The sequence below is a fragment of the Mobula birostris genome, chromosome 5 (genome assembly GCF_030028105.1).
Source record: "Mobula birostris isolate sMobBir1 chromosome 5, sMobBir1.hap1, whole genome shotgun sequence".
In the NCBI taxonomy this organism is placed as follows: Eukaryota; Metazoa; Chordata; class Chondrichthyes; order Myliobatiformes; family Myliobatidae; genus Mobula; species Mobula birostris.
Genome location: NC_092374.1, coordinates 33129955 through 33150751, shown reverse-complemented (window position 1 = coordinate 33150751; position 20797 = coordinate 33129955). Strand labels below are relative to the sequence as shown.

The 20797-nt window shown below is 39.3% G+C and overlaps 1 protein-coding gene across 1 annotated transcript in view; it reads left to right on the top strand.

Annotated features, from left to right (window-relative positions):
* LOC140197613 (cardiomyopathy-associated protein 5-like) overlaps window positions 1-12475 on the top strand; it is a 110237-nt gene extending 97762 nt beyond the window's left edge. Inside the window, exons 12-13 of the mRNA XM_072257823.1 lie at window positions 3994-4167; window positions 8417-12475. Coding sequence (XP_072113924.1) covers window positions 3994-4167; window positions 8417-8675 — 433 coding nt within the window. The 3' untranslated portion in view covers window positions 8676-12475. The remainder of the gene's footprint in view (window positions 1-3993; window positions 4168-8416) is intronic.
* The last annotated feature ends 8322 nt before the right edge of the window (window positions 12476-20797 follow it).

The following is a 20797-nucleotide window of genomic DNA, read 5'->3' as shown; positions in this document are numbered from 1 at the left end:
CTTTGATGCCCTGGCTACCAAGAGGAGAGATCAAATTGTAAAGGGAGCAACAGAAAGATTAATAAGAGAATACTCCAGTGAACTAAATGCATGGATCAAGATCAGGATTCACAAACTAGAAGATGGAAAAAGAACAAGAATAAAAATCACTGGAGCTGTCAGAACCATTTCTGCAGTCTCCGAGTCAACTCCTACAGTCATCATGGAGGAGGCTCCAAAACCTGAAATTGGTTTCATAGCCACAAGTCTCATCTGCCAAGCAGAGTGAAGAAAGAAGTTATACTCCACAAGAGTAAGAAATCCTCCACTGTGATTAAATCTTTAGGCCTGAATGGAACAATTTAAAACTTCACTATGCAGTGGATGTCCTATGTGGTTCCTTTAAAAAATTCATTACAGGTGATATATAAATATATATGTGAATTGTATATGTCTTCACGCCATTATGACATCGCGAAATGTGACTTCTGTCTGAGTCTCAGCCTGGAAAGAGACCCGACTGTGTGGAGAACATCATACTTGGTCCCAGTACCCAAGAAAGGCTAACCGAAAATCTTGAATGACTACTGTCCAGTGGACCTGACCTCACACATCATGAAGACCCTAGAGAGGCTGTTCCTGGCTCACCTCTAACTCCTGGTCAGATCAGCCCTCGATCGCCTGCAGTTTGCCTACCAGAGGCATATTGGAGTCAACAATGCTGTCATCTACCTGCTGAACAGAGCCATTTGGATAAGCAGATAAGAGGATCATATTTTTTGATTTCTCAAGTGCCTTCAATTCCATGCAGCCCTCATTGCTGGGGGAGAAGCTCAGTTCACTTCAGGTTGGCACTTCCATTGTATCCTGGATAACGGACTACCTAACTGGCAGACCACAGTTTGTGCAGCTTCAGAGCTGTGTGTTAGACATGACTATAAGCAGCACTGGGGCCCCACAGAGGATTGTATTGGCTCCCTTCCTGTTTACCCTGTATACCTCGGACTTTCAATATAACACTGAGTCATGTGACCTGCAGAAATCCTCCGATGATTCAGCAATATTTGGGTGTATAAAGGGGGTACAGGAGGATGAATACAGGGCCCTGGTGGAGGACTCTGTCAAATGGTGCAAGCTGGATCATCTGCAGCTCAAAATTAGTAAGACAAAGGAGATGGTGATAGACTTTAGGGAGACTAAGCCTGCACTACTCCCTGATAGAGTGAGGATGTGGATGTGGTGAGAACCTTCAAGTACTTGGGGGTGCACCTGGGTGACAGACTTGAGTGGAGCACCAACACAGAGGCTGTGTACAAGAAGGGCCAGAGTCACCTCTACTTTTGAGGAGACTGAGGTCCTTTGGAGCATGCAGGCCTCTGCTTCACATGTTCTACCAGTCTGTTGTCACCAGTACAGTCTTCTATGCTTTGGTGTGCTGGGTCAATGGCATTAACACAGGATGCCAGCAGTCTCAATAAACTGATTAGAAAGGCTGGTTCTGTTATAGGAGTCAAACTGGACACAATGGAGGCTGTGGTGGAACAAAGGACCCCAAGGAAGATCCTTCCAATTCTGGACAATGTTTCACAGCCTCTGCAAGCCGCCTTGCCTGAACAGAGGAGCACTTTTAGTAATAGACTAAGATAACTGTGCTGCTCCAAAGAGCGCTACATGAGATCACTCTACATTCTTAGAGTCAATCTATAGCCAGGGAAGTGATGACCACCTCCTGTTAGACTGTTGGAGGTAACTTATTTTTTTTATTCTTTCTCACTTCTCTTCTAATATTTGTATATCTGTGCACTTGTAACGCTACAGTGACACTGTAATTTCTTCTGGGATCAATAAAGTATCTCTCTATCCTTCTATCTATCACGTAATACGTGTGCACCTCGCTTAAAGTAAACTCAAAGTTAGACCTGCATTTTGGACTCCCGTTACCAAACATAACAGGCTGGCTGGACCACTTCAGAGGTCAGCTGAGAGTTAACCACAGAGCTATCTGTTTGTAGTCTTGTATAAGTCAGACCAAGTAAGGACACTATGTTTTGTTTTTTAAAGGACATGAAGAAAGCAGATATATTTTTGAGATAATAAAGCAAGTTCACGGTACTTGCTGTAATTAAAACCCTAAATTATTCTGAGGTAGTGAACCTTTTGAATTCCATGGTCTGGAGGGTGGTCAAAGCCAGATCATGAGGTGTATTTAAGGTTGAATATTTTAAAGGTTGAAGAACTGAGGGCTGTGGGAGACAACGTAACACAAAGGCTGAGTTGATGCCAGCATTGGATTAGTAGATGGGTGGGGGGATGCATTTGATGACCTGCATCTATTGTATACTTGGAACTTCTGTGCTGGAACTTGGTCTCAGGCTTCACAATCTTTAATAACATTACCATCTGCAGTGCCTTCTAGCTTTGCCTGCATTCATGATGTTTGTTATAAATTTAAAACTGAGTAGGCAGTTGGCAGAATTTCTGGCATTTGGAAGGGAAGGGTAGTATTATTTACATTGTTATCAGGCTGTCTTACATTTGATGGTGGGGAGTGGAATATTTATGAAATGATACGGAATTCCATACATGGAATGAGTTGCCAGAGAAAGTGGTTGAGGCCGGTGTATTAACAACACTTATAATCCTGTGGACAGGAATATGGATAGGACAGTTTTAGAGGAATGTGGGTCAAAAGCGGGCAAAGGGGGCTATTTGAGATGGGTGTCATGGACCAGTAGGGGTGAAAGGCCTCTTTCCATGATGTATAACTCTATTATTGGGTGGGGGATCTGGGTGAGGACGATAGCACAAAGGGTCATTCAGAAACGAACAGTGAAAGAGCCCTGACATTAGAGGAATAGGATCAGCAATTCCCACCACACGGTACAATGGTCTTGTTCTTGGCTACAAAGCTCTCAGTGGAACGATTTGTTAAGGATGGCTGTAGATTGGTTGTGTTTTCTCTGGAGACAAGAACATAGAACCAAGGAATAAAAATGCTGACAATACTCAAGGTGTTCATCAAAATTCTTTCTACATGATGTTAGGAATCCAAACTCAGCCAATTTACTGTCTATCCTAATCTTTGATTACACGTGTCATTTTTAACATACAGTCAATACATTAAAATCATTGGTGTCAGCTCGGTGAACTACTCCTGTGTAGAACTGAATTGAATTGGCTTTATTTCTTACATCCTTCACATACATGAGGAGTAAAAATCTTTATGTTAGGTCTCCATCTAAATGTGCCATATGCAATCATAGTAATTTATAATCACTTATAATAAATAGAATAGTCAGTGCAATATAGAGTACACTCAAATCAGCATGAGTTCATCAGTCTGATGGCCTGGTGGAAGAAGCTGTCCTGGAGCCTGTTGGTCCTGGCGCTTATAATGCGGTACTGTTTCCCAGATGGTAGCAACTGGAATAGACTGTGGTTGGAATGACTTGGGTCCCCAATGATCCTTCAGGCCCTTTTTTCACACCTGTCCTTGTAAATGTCCTGAATCATGGGAAGTTCACAACTACAGATGCGCTGGGCTGTCCGCACCACTCTCTGCAGAATCCTGCGATTAAGGGAGGTACAGTTCTCATACCAGGCAGTGATGCAGCCAGTCAGAATGCTCTCATTTGTGCCCCTGTAGAAAGTTCTTAGGACTTGGGGGCCCATACCGAACTTCCTCAACCATCTGAGGTGAAAAAGGCGCTGTTTTGGCTTTTTCACCACACAGCTGGTGTGTACGGACCACGTGAGGTCCTCGGTGATGTGAACTTGAAGCTGTTTACTCTCTCAACCCCAGATCCATTGATAGGGGTTAGCCCATCTCCATTCCTCCTGTAATCCACAACCAGCTCCTTTGTTTTTGTGACATTGAGGGAGAGATTGTTTTCACCAGTGATCTGAATCAGTCTCCCAGTTATAATAGTCAACAAAGATAGTGCAGGTTTGTCATGTGGATCGTATTGCTATCCTGTAAATTATTATCTCTGTGTGACCACTCTCTCTCCGCAGGTGCCGTTCTGTTCTTGGAGAAACTTTGCCTCCTCGGGGTCAACACTACTGGGAAGTAACAGTTGACCGGTGTGAAGCCTACAGGATTGGAGTAACATACCTCAGCACAAGAAGCTGTTCATTGGGGAGAAGTAACAAATCGTGGTGCATGCGATATTATGCAACTGCAGCAGGGTATGAGTTGTCTTTTATTTACTACACAATAGTGGGATTCAGGGGCTATTCTACTTCAAAGTAAATTTTTTATCAAAGTACATGTATGTCACCATATACAACCCTGAGATCCATTTTCTTGCAGTATACTCGATAAATGAATAATAACCATAACAGAGTTAGTGAGAGACCGCACCAACTTGGGCGTTCAGCCAGCGTGCAAAAGTCAACAAACTATGCAAATACAAAAGGAGGAAATAATTGTAACAAATAAGCAATAAATATAGAGAACATGAGATGAAGAGTCCTTGAAAGTGAGACCATGGGTTGTGGAAATGTTTGAATGATGGGCAAGTGAAGTTGAATGAAGTCCCCCCCCACTTTGGTTTAAGAGCCTGATTGTTGAGGGGTAATAATTGTTCCTGAACCTAGTGGTGTGAGTCCTAAGGTTCCTGTGCCTCCTTGATGACAGAAGTGAGAAGAGAGCATGTCCTGGGTAGTGAGGGTCCTTGATAACGGATGCTGCTTTCCTGCGACAACGCTTCCTGTAGATGTGCTCAATGATGGGGAGGCCTTTACCCATGATGGACTGGGCTATATCTACTACATTTTGTAGGATTTTCCATTCCAGGGCATTGGTGTTTTCATATCAGGCTGTGATGCAGATAGTCAACATACTCTCTCCACCACACATCTATAGAAGTTGGTCAGAGTTTTAGATCTCATGCCAAATCTGTACAAACTCCTAAGGAAGTCGAGTGCTGCCTTGCTTTCTTCGTTATTGCACTTGTGTGCTGGGCCCAGGAAAGGTGAACTTCCACATAAAGGTAGTTTTTGATTAATCTCACATGGGGCTTTTGTGGCCAGTACAGAAGATCATGGGAATGCAGATGTTGTTGTGTTGGAGAAGTAATATACTGTACACCCAGTGGCTTCTTTATTATGTACACCTCTATACCTTGTTAATCCAAATATCTAATTAGCCATCATATGGCAGCAACTCAAGGCATAAAAGCACGCAGACATGGTCAAGGGGTTTATTTGTTGTTCAGGCCAAATATCAGAATGGAGAAGGAATCTGATCTAAGTGAGTTAGGCTGTGGAATAATTTTTGCTGCCAGACCGGGTGGCTTGAGTATCTCAGAAACTGCTAATCTCCTGGGATTCTTATGCATAACATTCTAGTTTACATAGAATTGTGCGATAAACAAAAAATATCCAGTGAACAGCAGTTCTGTGAGTGAAAATGTCTTGTAAATGAAAGAGGTCAAAGGAGAATTAATGGCCAGACTGGTTCAAGTAACTCAAATAACCATGTGTTACAACAGTGGTGCACAGAAGAACATCTCTGAATGCACAACACATCAGATCTTGAAGTGGATGGGCTACAGCAGCAGAAGACCATGAGCCTACTGTATTTGCAAGCATGGATAAAGTAGATTTCCAACATGAAATAGCATTAAAAAGATTTGGTTTTAAATCTAATGGGGTGAAAATTTTGTCCTACAAGCTCATTCCCTTCTCAGCTAGTGTAAAACATAATGCATTAAGTTCTGCTTAGGTCTTAATATCTTAAGATTGTATTTAACATTATAGTTAACTATATCATTTTGCTGCTCGATATAGGTACATCTGTTAGGTATAGAAAATTATAAGGGGTATAGGTGGGATAAATGCGACCAGGCTTCTTCCACTGAGGTCGGGTGAGACTAGAACTAGAGGTCATGGGCTAAGGGTGAAAGGTGAAATGTTTAAGGAGAACATGAGAGGGAACATCTTTACTCAGATAATGATGAGAATGTAGAATGAGCTGCCAGCAGAAGTGATGAATGTGCTTCTATTTCAGCATTTAAGAGAAGTTTGTATAAGCCCATGGATGGGAGGGGTATGGAGGGCTATGGTCCCGATGTAGGTCAATGGGACTAGGCAGATTAATAGTTCAGCATGGATTAGATGGGCCAAAGGGCCTGTTTCTGTGCTGTAGTGCTCCATTGACTCTATGCTCCGGAGCTCCGTAGATGATGCAATCATTTACTATATTACTGATTCTGAGCAGGTTAACACATCCGCTAAAGTGATATGCATCCATCAAGTCATAGCAACAGCCAGCTTGATCAGCTGCTCACATGTGCAGCTAATTCCTTAGCTCCATCTGCGCTTGGGAGGGAAAACTCACAGCCAAGTTGGATACTCGGCCATCCCACGTGTCGATACTCACCCTCTAGCAGAAAGTTCACGATCACGAACAGGAACGATGAGTGATTTATGCACTAGTTACATAAATCCAATTGCAGAAGTCTTTCTGGCTTCTTTGCAAAGATCAGTTAAAACCAGCAGACACCAGCAATCAAATCCAACTCTCTGCTGGTTGCATGGTTCATTTAAGTGGTGCTTGTGCATATCAGGCCAATAGTACATTGCCGGTTTGAACCAATTTGTAAAGTTGGTAGTAGTTACATTATTGAGAGTTTTAAACATAGAAACATAGAAATCTACAGCATATTACAGGCCCTTCGGCCCACAATGTTGTGCCGACCATGTAACCTACTCTAGAAACTGCCTAGAATTTCCCTAGCGCACAGCCCTCTATTTTTCTAAGCTCCATGTACCTATCTAAGACATTCTTAAGATAACCTATTGTATACGGCTCTCCACCTTCACTGACAGTGCATCTCACACACCCACCACGTTCTGTGTGAAAAAATTATCCCTGACATCCCCTCAGTACCTACTTCCAAGCACCTTAAAACTATACCCCCTCATGTTAGCCATATCAGCCCTGGGAAAAAACCTCTGGCTATCTACACAATCAATGCCCGTCATCATTTTATGCACCTCTATCAGGTCACCTCTCATCCTCCGTCACTCCAAGGAGAAAAGGCCAAGTTCACTCACCCTATTCTCATAAGGCATCCTAATCCAGGCAACATCCTTGTAAATCTCTGCACTCTCTCTACAGCATCCACATCCTTCCTGTAGTGAGGTGACCAGAACTGATCACAGTACTCCAAGTGGAGTCGAACCAATGTCTTATATAGCTGTAACATTACTTCACGGCTTTTGAACTCAATCCCTTGGTTGAAGAAGGCCAACACACCATACAACTTCTTAACAACACTGTCAACCTGTGCAGCAGCTTTGAGTGTCCTATGGACATGGACTCCAAGATCTCTCTGATCCTTCACACTGCCAAGAGTCTTACCATTAATGTTATATTCTGTCTTCAAAATATGACCTACTGAAATGAACCACTTCACACTTATCCGGGTTGAACTCCATCTGTCACTTCTCAGCCCAGTTTTGCATGTTATTGCTATCCCGCTGGAACCTTTGACAACTCTCCAGCCTATTGATAACACTCCCAACCTTTGTGTCATCAGCAAACTTACTAAACCCATTCTTCTACTTCATCTAGGCCATTTATAAAAATCTCAAAGGGGGGGGGGGGGGTAGTCCCAGAACAGATCCCTGCGGAACTCTACTGGTCACCTTGAGTGGACCATCGGTGATTAATACTCGAGGGATCACTAATGATCAACACTCGAAGGATCACTGATGATCAATACTCGAGGGAATCACTAACATAAAAGTTGCTGGTGAACACAGCAGGTCAGGCAGCATCTCTAGGAAGAGGTACAGTCGATGTTTTAGGCCGAGACCCTTTGTCAGGACTAACTGAAAGAAGAGCTAGTAAGAGTCTCACTAGCTCTTCTTTCAGTTAGCCCTGACGAAGGGTCGCGGCTGGAAACGTCAACTGTACCTCTTCCTAGGGGTGCTGCCTGACCTGCTGTGCTCATCAGCAACTTTGATGTGTGTTGCTTGAAATTCCAGCATCTGCAGATTTCCTCGTGTTTGAGGGATCACTAATGATGATTTGGCTGGCTGTCCATTGCAGTAAGGTAGTCAATGGTTCATTACCTCAGTGCAGCTTCGTACATACATACTACTTCAACTTTAATCGTGTAATCAGGTAGGATTGCTGTCACACTGAGCCTTTTCTAATGGACTTAAGGGCCGTTTTTCTAAAATTGTGATTACAGTAATTTGACTGATCTCAGTTGGTTTCCTTGCAGCAAAACCTCAACTGAAAAACATTGTTTTGTTGCAAACATTGATTGACATTCAGTGGTTGAATTTTGTTTTGAGTTGGTTGATGAGATCATAATAATTGATGTGAACACCGAACATATTCTTTGAGCTTGTTGCTTAATTTTATCTTGTCATTGCATTCATTTTGTTACCTTATTAACATTCTTGTTTTTCTAAATAGGCATAGATACGAATTTCTTCACAACAGTACATCACATGATGTCCTTCTCACAGAATTCCCAACAAGCGTTGGTGTTTTTGTGGACTGTGACAGTGGCCAATTGTCGTTCTTCAATGCCCACAACGGACAGTTACTTCATACCTTCAAGCACCAATTCACTGATTTCATCTGTCCAGCCTTTGTAGTTGAGAAGCCTGGGTTTCTGTCTCTGTGTACAGGAATTGAATTACCAAAGTTTGCTAAATGCAGCAAATGCTAAACATTTTCATGCTATCAGAGACTTCAGTTGTCCAAGTCTTTCAACTGTTGTAATCTTTGATTTTCACATCCCAAACTTATCCTGATACACAAAAGAAGCAGCTGTATCTGTCTCAACAAATTCAACATATTCTTAACTCATTGTGAAGGATTATCCACAGTTCAGCTCCACGGTATCATTAAAGATGCTGAAATAATTTAGAAGAGAAATATGTTCCATTTTATTCACAGTGCAATGAAGCTTCCAGTAGATCCAATCAACAATGGACACCGTTGCATGGGAATTGCTATTTCTTAGTGTTATTTCCTTATGTTGAAGCTGGTTGGATAACATTCTCTAAGTTTTTATGATATCATTAAAAAAAATAGAAAGATGGTGATCAGTTTCAGTGGAGTCCTTCTTTGGAATTTATTGGAAAAAAAATCCCCCAGTTTAATCCATTAAATATATTCAATTGACAAACCATAGACCATAGACAGAGGAGCAGAATTAAGCCATTCAACCCAATGAGTGTGCCCAAATGGTTGTGCTTAAGAGCTAAATAATTTTAGGGATTTTAAAATGTGCATTAAATGATGTTTTGATATTCATCATGCTTACTAACGGGTGAAAAATATCTTCAGATATTGTTTGATATCTACCCGTAGCATATCCCTGATACTGCATGTTTGTTAAAATAACACTGCTGTCTGGGTTTTTTTTAATGATAGTCCAAATTATTTATCATGTGTTGATTTACATAAAAGGTTGTCTTTTCACACTGCAACCATTTTTGTTGTAGACCTGTGCAAATCAAAATATAAGTTCTGATAATATAGAATTGGATATAAATAATCATACATACTGTGGTTTAATTGTCTATTTTATCATTCTGCTGGATATACCTTCTTTGTAGATTTGGAAGATGTTTGGGAAATAATCTCAGTGAAATTCAAAATTATGACATTGAAAGTCATGACAAGAGCCCTGATCATGCAGTAGTTAGAACATCGACAACATAACTACAGCAATGCCTAATAGCAGATTGCCTATTAACCAGACTCCCTTGAAAATTCCAAATTTCTTGAGGTTCGACTTATGCTCCTTTGTGATAAATTTGTCTAGTCCAATCCCCCAGAGAATTACTTTAAAATAGTATTCTTACATAGACAGCTTTTGAGGATATCATTTGACAGCAACATGCTTGTTTTATGTATTGCTATGTAATATATGTGACACACAAGAATATTTTTTTCTTGCAGGAACGTTTTGTATTACTTTAATTAATTGATATATTTGAAAATTAAAACAATTGCATTTTTACACAGGCCAAACTGATACTTAACATGCTCTATTGTGGATACTCTTCTTTTTTTAAAAAAAGTGGCATGTCATATAGGACAGTTTGATATGAAATTTACCAGTCAGAGAGGGAGCTGTTAACATATCTTACCATGTTTGTGGTATGTACGGGTACTTTATATTACTGTTAATTTCAACTCATGAATGGAAATCATACCTTTTTTTGCATTGGCATGAATTCCTTGTCATCAAGTAGGCAAATGAAAGCTATTTTTTGATTCTGTGAAACTGCGGTTATTGTCTGTCAGAGGCAAAGACAATTGTAGGTTTCAGTACTTTTCAATCCTTTTAGTTTAATTGAACCTTTTATGTAAATTAAGATAATCTGGGCTGGTTTTTGTAGGTTAGGAAGGCAAATTGTAGGTTTAAAGGCCATGGAAGTATGTAAAATGATGTCATACTAAAATTCTGCTGTTTTGGTGAGACACTCTGTAAATTTATCCATGAGCCAGCTTTATAGTAATGATAACATGTTATACTCCACCTCGGAAAGTTGGTGCCATTGAAATCATCTATGGAGGGAAACAACGACTTCAACTAAAATGAATTTCGGAAAGAGAGGAGTGAGCTTCTTATATTCAAATTTCCGGTTATGCCCATTAATGCCAGCAATTCACAAAATAGATTATCTAACCTTGCAGGAAAATCATAAGACTAATCCCTGGAATCTGAGACCTTGATTAATAGAAACTATTAAATTATGTTTAGGACTTACTATGAAATGGATATTAGAAAAATAATGGAGGCAAACAACCTTATGATTCTTCCACTATGTGTTAGGTGCTGTGATGAGGTTTCTTTTTCTGAATGGATAAGGTAGAATGGCTGAAAAGATTTTACTGATCCACTTTTCATTTGTGATAAAAGGCTTGTACAGCTCTTACTAAGAATTTTTTGAGGTTCAATGAAAGAATATTGTGATGGGGAGTATTATAGGACTAGTTTTGTAAGTGTCTGAATTAAATGTAAGATATCATATTAATTCAATTACTGGATTAGCTGCCAAGTTTCAATGCCATTGATCTAGTGAAATAAGTTCAAAACACACTTTGGCTAATCAAGAATTTAAATCAATTAATTAAATAAACCTGGGGTCTATTTTTTATTAAAAATATGCTAGTCTTGGTAATTGTAGGCTTTTGAAATTACTGGATTGTTGTAAAAACTCATCTGGTTCACCTGTGTCATTCAGAGGAAATCCACCATCCTTATTTTGGTCTGGCCTTCGCATGACTGAGATCAACCATTGTGCTGAGTCATTACTATCTCAACCAATCAGAGGCACCTAGGGATGGACAATAAACACTGGTGTCACCAATGATGTACACATCATATGAAAGAATACATTTAAAAACACTGTTCTTAGAAGGTGCAATAAATTGTTAGGTGGTTAACTATCAATTGTGTTTTCTGCTATGAATTTATTTATTTTAATTTATATTTTATTTCATAAAAATGAAGCTGAAAGTAGTCATATGTCAATGCTATGCATTGCAGCTAAAAAAAACCCCTATTGAGCTGACAATACCCCTTAATGTGGGTATTATAAACACTCTGTGTTATATCAAATGCCAGGAGGAATTTGAGAATGTTGTTATAGAGAGAAAGATTAATGGATAATTTCATTAAATTATCATAGAAAATCTTTAGCACAGGAATGAAAAGATATTAAACTTTAGTTTTAGCCTTTATATAATTACCTAAAAGTCAAGAGAAAACAGATGTGGCAACATCTATACTGGCTGGCTGGTGGTGTAGTAACATCCACACTGGACTTTGAGGAGGATCATCCCGGGTTCAAATCCGATCGGTTCCTTGCACACTTTCCACCCCTGCTTGTGTTGAGGGTCAAGCTAGCAACTCAGTCTCATAAAAAGCAGACAAATGTTAAGGAAACGGCAAAAAAAAAATGCTGCCCAATGCGCCACAGGGCGCAAAAAGGAACAACATCTATACTGATGAAATTTTTAAATTCTGGCATCATAAATACAACAATGCGGCTAATAGAAAATATGTAGGAGATAATTATAAACAATTTATATTGATAATGGCTCCATTGCGTTATTCACCAACTATCCCTTCATCTCCGTTCTAAGATTGCAACATAAATTGGGCCTTTGAAACATATCAGCGCCTCTAATCCACCATAAAAATTAAGTCAAGTGAGGTACAGGGCAGCTCCTTACTGAAAGAAACCTTAACGGTAAGTGTTCTGAATCGATCTTTGATTGTTTATAGAGATCATGAATCTGAACTTATTCTCACAAAATAAGATCTCTTTTGGCTCCTGGCATAAAGTTTACACAGATTGTTAAGGATTTGGATAATGAACTTCCAATTGATAATAAACCATGTGTGCAAATGACTGGATATACTTTCCTTTTGCCTTTCTAGAAAGAAATGTAAGCTGTTCTCTTTGATTACTGTAAATTATGCTATTTACATATATAAACAGTAAAATAAAGTGGTTTAAGTTTCAAAAATATGGTGTCTTTATTTTGTTTGTAACAGTGTTAATTGAAATATAGCAAACTAAATTTGATTTTTGCACATGGAAAATGGGCTGGAATTAGTAAAAAGATCAGGCAATGAGTTTAGATAGAGACACAGAGTTAAAGATTGAAGATTAGCTTTATTTTTACATCAAAATATTGAAGCATAGAGCAAAATGTGTTGTTTTCATCAAATCAAATTAGCAATGAGGCTTCCAGCGGCAACACAGTATGTCCACATCTCACTAGCCGTCTCTGTATGTCTTTGGAATATGGAAGGAAACCCACACGGTCATGGGAAGAAGTACAAACTCCTTACATACAGCAGCAGGAATTGAACCCCTATCAGTGATCAATGGTACTATAACAGCATTTTTACAGGTCAATAACCTTCGTCAAAACTGGGAAAGAAAATTTTGTGTTCTGTGGGTGTGGGGGAGGACATCTGTGAAAAGGCAAAGATCAAGAGAAAGAATGAATGAATTAGTTGTGCCAGCTGAGAGAAGAAGGCAACAAAGAAAGATGATCTACACCATCTGGAGAAATAAAAAGAAAAAGGTGACTGGGGATAGAGGAGAGACAACTCAATACTGAAACTCTGAGAGATAGAACAACTATAGTAAAACTAAGAGATAGAACAATTATGGTGAAACTGTGAGAGATAGAGCAATGGAATTGAAGCTAACCAGATGCAAAAGGGAACTTTGGAATTAACGAGCAGGTCAGCACCCTGAACAATGGAGTTAATTTTGCAGATTGAAGACCTATTGTTACTATTGGCTAGTCCGTTACAGGCTGGAAAAGATAGTTCTCTGAACTGGTTCAATTTAATGTTGTTCTAGGGTTGTAAGGTACTTACTGAGAAAATGAAATATTGCTTTGTGAGCTTATGTTAGACTTCACTGAAATGATATAACAGATCAAATACAGGGTCGAGTGGGAGAGAGACTGAGAAATAAAGACTTAGACCACCCTGTGATTGGAGTTGTTTCTTTAATACATCTGCAGGTACATTGAAAATATTTTGAGTAGTTGCTTCAGGAAGGCTAGCACATGGGATTTACTAGTAATTTAGAACCTAACTGAAAATTATAACTCATTCTATTTATTACACCAGTCATGAGAGAAGTGAAGTTTTAATTGGTAGATGGCTTTCAAGATTTCAGTATATACAGTGTTTCAACATCCTTCTCTCCAACATTGTGTCTTGTATCTGCCCATCGTTTTTCTTTTAGAACTTGTGGCAGTGGAATTCTGGAGGTCAGTATGAAGGGAGGTGCAATGTATTTTACCAGTGCAGATGAAGTAATGGAATCGCTAGTAAAAGCAGTGCTAATGACCAAAACCCTGGGCCTGCTGATGACTGAGATAACCAGTGATGCAAGCATGATGCCAACTTAATCAGTCTGCTTACCAGTCCTTAACTAGTAATGTGGGAATTACTATTTCAATCATGCTCACTGAATCATTCACTCCCAATGTTGACCATTTGGAAACGGATGCATTTCCATAAAAATTGGCAAATTCAATTTCATTTCTCCAATATTAAGTTCTCAGTGCTAAACTATCGACAAAACATGGGTGAATTTATTCCCCCAAACCCCCCACCCCAGGCTCCGTTTGCTTATCACCCACTTAGTTCCTTATCACATTCAGTCCTCCACTGTTCCCATTTGCCCAGTGTCCCTTTTCCCTGGTTTCACTCTCTATATTCCACCATTTTGTTGTCTCTCTTAATTACTTCCTAGCTTTGTTGCTGTCTCCATCCTTTCCTCCTCTTCCTGGATCTTTCTGCCCATGATCCTCTCTTCATTGGGATCCACCTGCACAATAACCTCTCTTCACCTGCATTGATTTCCACCTCCTTAACTAACAGCTATTTTCCCTTTGCATTCCTGAAATGGCTACTACCCCTCTCCTCCACAGATGCTTTCTGACTCATTGAGTCCCTCCAGCAGTCTGATTTTGCCCAAATCCCTGCATCTGCAGCCTTGTGTCATAATAATATTGTTCACTTTATTAACAATTTTCCTATGCATCATTTTCTGAAAGTCCTCAACCTTCCCTTGAACATGAAGCTAATTTTAATTTGCAATCTATTCAAACCTCATTTTTAAATAAATCAATATATTCACATGCATCACATGTGATACAACATGCAGGATCCTAGGTTACAGACACTCTGCATGTGTAATTTATGTTAATTCTGTTCCAGTTATTGCAACATCGACTCAATTTGCTTATTTTACCTGTAAAATATTTTAAAACCAGATATACCTTACAGATTTTGCTTTTAATATGCTTTCAAAGCTAAACGTTTAAGATCCACAATGTGATCATCAATCCAGAGGGTGCTAATCTGTTCATGTTTGTCACAAAGTCTGGAGACTAAGGGATAAGTTTATCATTTCAACTGTTATCATGTTCATCCATCTTTTCCTAAATCTGGATCATGTATTGTTAGTTGCGTGTGAGGTGAAGGGTGTGAAGGATCTTTAGACAGTGGTTACCATAAATTCACGAGCTGTCATTAAATATTTTGTTTGTATTGAAAAGTGTCAAGTCATGTTTTCATAGAATCCTAGTAAAGTAGCAACATGTAGCACAGAAGCACGTCTTTATGGCTAAACCCCTCCAGACTAATTGTGATGCTTATGAACACTAATCGCATTTGCCTATATCCTTCCTTATGAACAATGTAATATTGTCTGCCTCACTCCCTCTTCCAGCAGCTTGTTTCAGGTATCCAACACCCTCTGTGTGAAAAACTTTCTTAGATTTCCTTTAAATTTCTCCCCTCTCGTCTTAAACCTGTACCCTCTAAATTTATATTATCCTACCTTCGGAAGAAAGTTAGGACTATTTATCCTATCTGTGCCCTCATAATTTTGTAAATCTCTATAGGATCACCCCGAGCTGAATATAAGCTTAGCCTACCTAACCCCTCCTTGTATTAAAAGCCCTCTATTCCAGGCTACATCCTGGTAAATCTCCTCTGCACCCTCTCCATTGCTAGTACGTCTTGCTTGTAGTGCGGTGACCAGAACTGTACATAATATTCCAAGTGTGGACTAACCAATATTTTTTACTGCTATTTTGTGTGTAGGCAGCTTTCTTTGACAATTCACGAGGCACTGAAAGCACTGGATCGCAGCTGCTTTGATTGTACAGGGGGATGGGAGAACTCAGAACTCGTCACTAATGAACAACAAAAGGAGAATGAAGGCCCAATCTTCTGTTCAGTTACGCAACCTCTGTAGGCAAGCATGTGCTTTCCACTACCCTACACACTTGTATTGCCACTTCCCTGGAGTTATGGGCTTGCATCTCAAGGTCTCTCTGTAGATCAATGCTCCTAAAGTCTCTGGCATTTACTTTGTATGTCCTATCTGTAACCTCTGACTTGCCTGGATTAAATTCCATCTGCTCCCACTCCACCCAATTTTCCAGCTGATCTATGTCATGTTGTATCTGTAAACAACCTTTTTCTGCTGAATATGGCTCTATGAATTCTCATGTGGTCTGCAGTATTACTTTCATATCCAAATCATTTATATATACATATATATATATATCATGAACAAAAAAGATCCCAACAGCAATCCCTGCAGATACCACTTATCTCACATTTCCATTCACAGAAACATCCTTCCACCATTACCCTCAACCTCCTAGCACCCAGAAAATTCCAGAACCAATCTGAAAATATGCTCTGGATCCTTTAGTGCCTTAAACATCTGGACCAGCCAACCGTAAGACATAGAAGCAGTTTGGCCCATCGAGACTGCTTAACCTATCCACCATGGGTGATTTATTATTCCTCTCAACCCTATTCTCCTGCCTTCTCCCCATAACCTTTCACAGCCTAACAAGAACCTGTCAACTTCCACTTCAAATATCCCATTAAAGACCCTGTTAATACCCTCAATATAGAGAGAACATCTGCCACCTTGCCTTCATCCGTCTCCTGGGTAACCTTCTTTGCACTGTCAGAAAATAGAAGAAAGTTTGAAGTGGTGAGGAAGGGCAGCAAAACGGTTTATTTATCATAATGCAATGTTCACTGATGATCATGTATCTTAGGTCTCTCCTCTTGCTCTTGTTTTGCACAATTACGCTGATTTTAATTGCAACAAATGCTAGTAGATGTCATCATTTTATATTGTCACAGTGCAGCTGTCAGACAGGATTTAAATGTTTTTTTCACTAAAATCTCCAATTAATATTACTTGAACATTTCACTTAAAGATTTGCCCAATTCAATTGTGGTCAATCAACAGGATAGGTGCTCCAGCAAATATATCTTATGTTCTGTCGAAGATTTGCATCCTGTCAAGGGCAATGTTATCAGCCATTCGTTGTGTCAACATGCAGAGTAGGCCAAATCTTGCACGCTATCCATCTGTTTTCTCAGCAGCATAGTTATCCAGAGCATTTGGCCCAAATTAGGAATAATTGCAAGGAAATGTCATACAAAAAAAATGTACAATATGTAAACCAGTTCAAAAAAAATCTGAAACTGATGGTGTAAAGGTAGGAAATTTAAAGGACTTGGTAAAATGCTATCTGCTCCAGTAAGTCATATGGTTTATTTTTAATGCTGCTATTTTATAATTATAGGTGGTGGGGTGAAGATACGTCTCTACCAAAGGAGGTGTAAGGTGATCCTTCCATCTGCTAGCCTGCGGGTCACCCTTGGGCAAGGTGTAGCACCTACTTAGCACCCCAATCACGGGAGCAGGTGATGGATGGTCATATGTGCAGCTGGTGCATATCACAAGTCCTGGTTATGCGAACACTGACACCAGGCAGACAACTTCTGAAGAGTATACATAATGGCTGGGTCACCCATCTTGTAAAGACACTGCCCAGAAGAAGGCAACAGCAAATCACTTCTGTAGATGAATTTGCCAAGAACAATCATGGTCATGGAAAGACCATGATTGCCTACGTCATATGACAACACATAATGATGATAATTTTATAATTCACCCTGTAGGATAGGGGTAAAACCTAAAGGAAACATTGAAAGCAATTTGGATATTCAACATGTCATCCTAGTCATCCATTACGTATTAAATTATTAAAGTCTGACCACTTGCATTTTACAAACTGTAAACTGTAACCTTTCTTCTGACAAACCACATTATTTTCATATAAGCCTGCCTTCGCTCTCCTATTGTCATTCATTAGTAATGAGTTCTCCCCACCTTCCTGTACAATCAAAGCAGTTTTGATCCTGTGTTGTCAATGTCTCATGAATAGTCAAAGAAAGCTGCCTACACACAGAAAATCGATGACTCAGTGGTATGTGGGACCAATTATTGACGCTACCAAGCACATATGCAGCATTGCTGCTAATGAATACATTGGCTCTGAATCAATTTGGGACCACTTAACCGTCTGTTATTTAGTCTAGTCACCCATTTATACATTATAATGAAACAGTTAATGTACATCTATATAATGATGTCATTAAAATTTCTAAATTAGAAAAAGACTTAAAGCTGTTTAAGTTTTCTGGTTATGTGCACATGGATTGTATATAATTTTGATAAATATGGGTTTAATGCTTTCTCCAAAAATAGTAGAAATGATGGCCTAAAATTCAAGATTCAAGATTGTTTATTGTCATTCCCCAGTTTATGAATGTAAAGGAGAACAAAGTGATTGTTACTCTGGATCTGATGCAGCATGAAAAAAACACAATAAGCAAGAAAAGCACGATCAATATAAAAGCAATCCTATGAGACACTATGCACAAGTAACTGCTGAGAGTTGAGAGCAGCTTATATACAGAGACTGATGAATAGACTCAAGAATTTATATATATTGCATACAGTTCTCTGATACTAAATGGAACTATTGATTTTATGCACATAAAGTGATGCCACTTACAGGAGTGCCTGAACCTGTGGGTACTCTGACAGGAAGTGATAAGTGACTCTTGGCAAGAGAACTCCTCTCGGTAGATGCAGGGGGCATATGAAAATTCACTAGGATGGTGGCTGTGCCAGTATAGGTATGAGGAGGGCAATAAAATGGTGATTTTTAACAGTTCCAATCTATCCTGGGTATTTTGCATTCTTTTTCCATACAATAACAAATTCTCTTTATCTGACATCAAACCCTGGGAGTCTTTTAATGACCAGTGTTAAAATTGTTCCCTTTATTCTGTGTTTTATTTCGCTTTCCAATTAATGAACTCTGGCTCTTTGATCAGGGTTCATCCTGCTGTTTGTGGCTGATAACTGAAGTACAAACAGCACCTGTTTTACCTGGTGGGGTTTTAATAAAATGACTAATTTTCCAGGTGTTTCTGATTTGAGGGTGGTTCCACTGCTACTCTTGCCTTTCTCTTTAATTGATCTTCTTTGATGTAATATAGTAATTAGAGTGCACTAAAGAAATTACATTTTGCTGTGATATTTTTGCAAGTCTGTATTTTTCTAAGCACATATAGTTTTTATTTGTCTGACATTTTGAGGAGTCATTATTATGTTTTATTTGGAATTCTTCTTTAAGTCTGGGCTAGTGAGTTTTTAACAGTACATTTCATACCATCAGTTTCTTGGTAGCCACAAATGGAATGACAGGTATGGCATAGAGGGGTATTTGAGGATATTCTGCATGGCTGGCCTGCATTAATAACAAGTTGTTATAAGCTCTCAGCTGTCTGCAGACAGAATACCCACTGTGGAGAACCCTGACAATCCTAACCTTATGCACCAGACTTCATGCGATTCCTTTCCGACTGAGCACAGTCGAGACTGTGTAAGATTTAGCAGCCTATTTAATGGCTTTCCTAGCCAAGAAATAGTGAAGGATACACTAGGCAGCTATAAAAATACTAGAATGAAAAATAGAACATAAAACAATCAGAATTCAGGTTAAAGTCTTTGAGAGTTAAGCTGCAGTGGCTAAAGTTGGAGACACATGATATGGAGGAGTATAATTGCCTTAATTTACTGATTATTGAATGGGAGAAATTGTGAGCTGGCAAAGGTACTCAATAAGACAATTCCAACCATGTCTAAAAAATAAAAATCTACTTTACAAGTAAATCTTGGCAGCTTTAGCAAGGTCACCTAGATAAAGAATGAATAATTTTATCACCAAAAATAGCGGATTCCCCATGAACCCTACTGTCACAACTAGTTTTTGATTGTTTCCAGAGATGTGCTTCCCACCTGCAGTTCCAAATCAAATCATGCACCATACTTGCTTGGATATACGTGAATATCTGACCTGTTTTTATACAGTGATTGTCATATTTTTTTAATAAATGGATTTCCAAAAAAATTCATAGAAGTTGGATGCCTGAGGTGAATGGACATAAAAGATTCCATTCGATTCTGGTCGCCTCATGATAGGAAGGATGTGGGAACTTTGGAGAGGGGACAGAGACTGTTTTCCAGGATACTGCCTTGTTTGGAGGATATGTGCTGATTGAGTGGACAAGTTGTGACTGACTTCCCTAGAGCAACTGAGGCTACAGGGAGATTTGATAGATGTTTGTAACATTATGCGAGGCAAGAGCAGTATCTTCTACGCAGGATTGAAGTGTCCAGTACTTGAGGGAATGTTTTTAAGGTGAGAAGGGAAAATGCAAAGGAAATGTTTGATCCACTTTGTTATGTTACACAGAGAATAATGGGTGACTGAAATGCACCGCCAGGACTGGTGGTAGCTGCGGATAGCACAGAAGAATTTAAGAGGGTCTCAAGCACGTGGATATACAGAGAAGGGAGGGATGTGGTCAATGTGCAGGGAAGAGGGATAAGATTAATTAGGAGTCATAGTTTTAATTAGTTCGGCACCACATAATGGACCTGTCCATTGCTATGATTAACTAACACAAAATAGAGGGTCAGGGTAAATGGGTCACTTTGAAGTTAGTAATCTGTAACTAATGGAGAGGTGCATAAATCAGAATGCGTCAACTCTTTACAGTCCAAACTTAGACATAGATAAAGCCAAACTTATTGATGATCTAAAGATAGGCGGAAAAGCTTGTTGTGAGGAAGATACAAAAAATCTTCAAAGAGAAGCAACTAAGTGTTTAGGCAAAATTTGAGTATAGTGAAGGGGTATTATAGGAATAAAAGAGAATACATTGTTTAAATCGAGAGATTCTACAGAATTCTTCATTGCAGGGGGGTTTAGATGTTCTTGGACATGAATTACCAAAAGTTAGAATGCAGCTGCAAGTAGTGAAGAACGCAAATGGATAGTTCAGAATCAGATTTAATATCACCGTGAAATTTGTCGTGTGTCGTGAAATTTGTT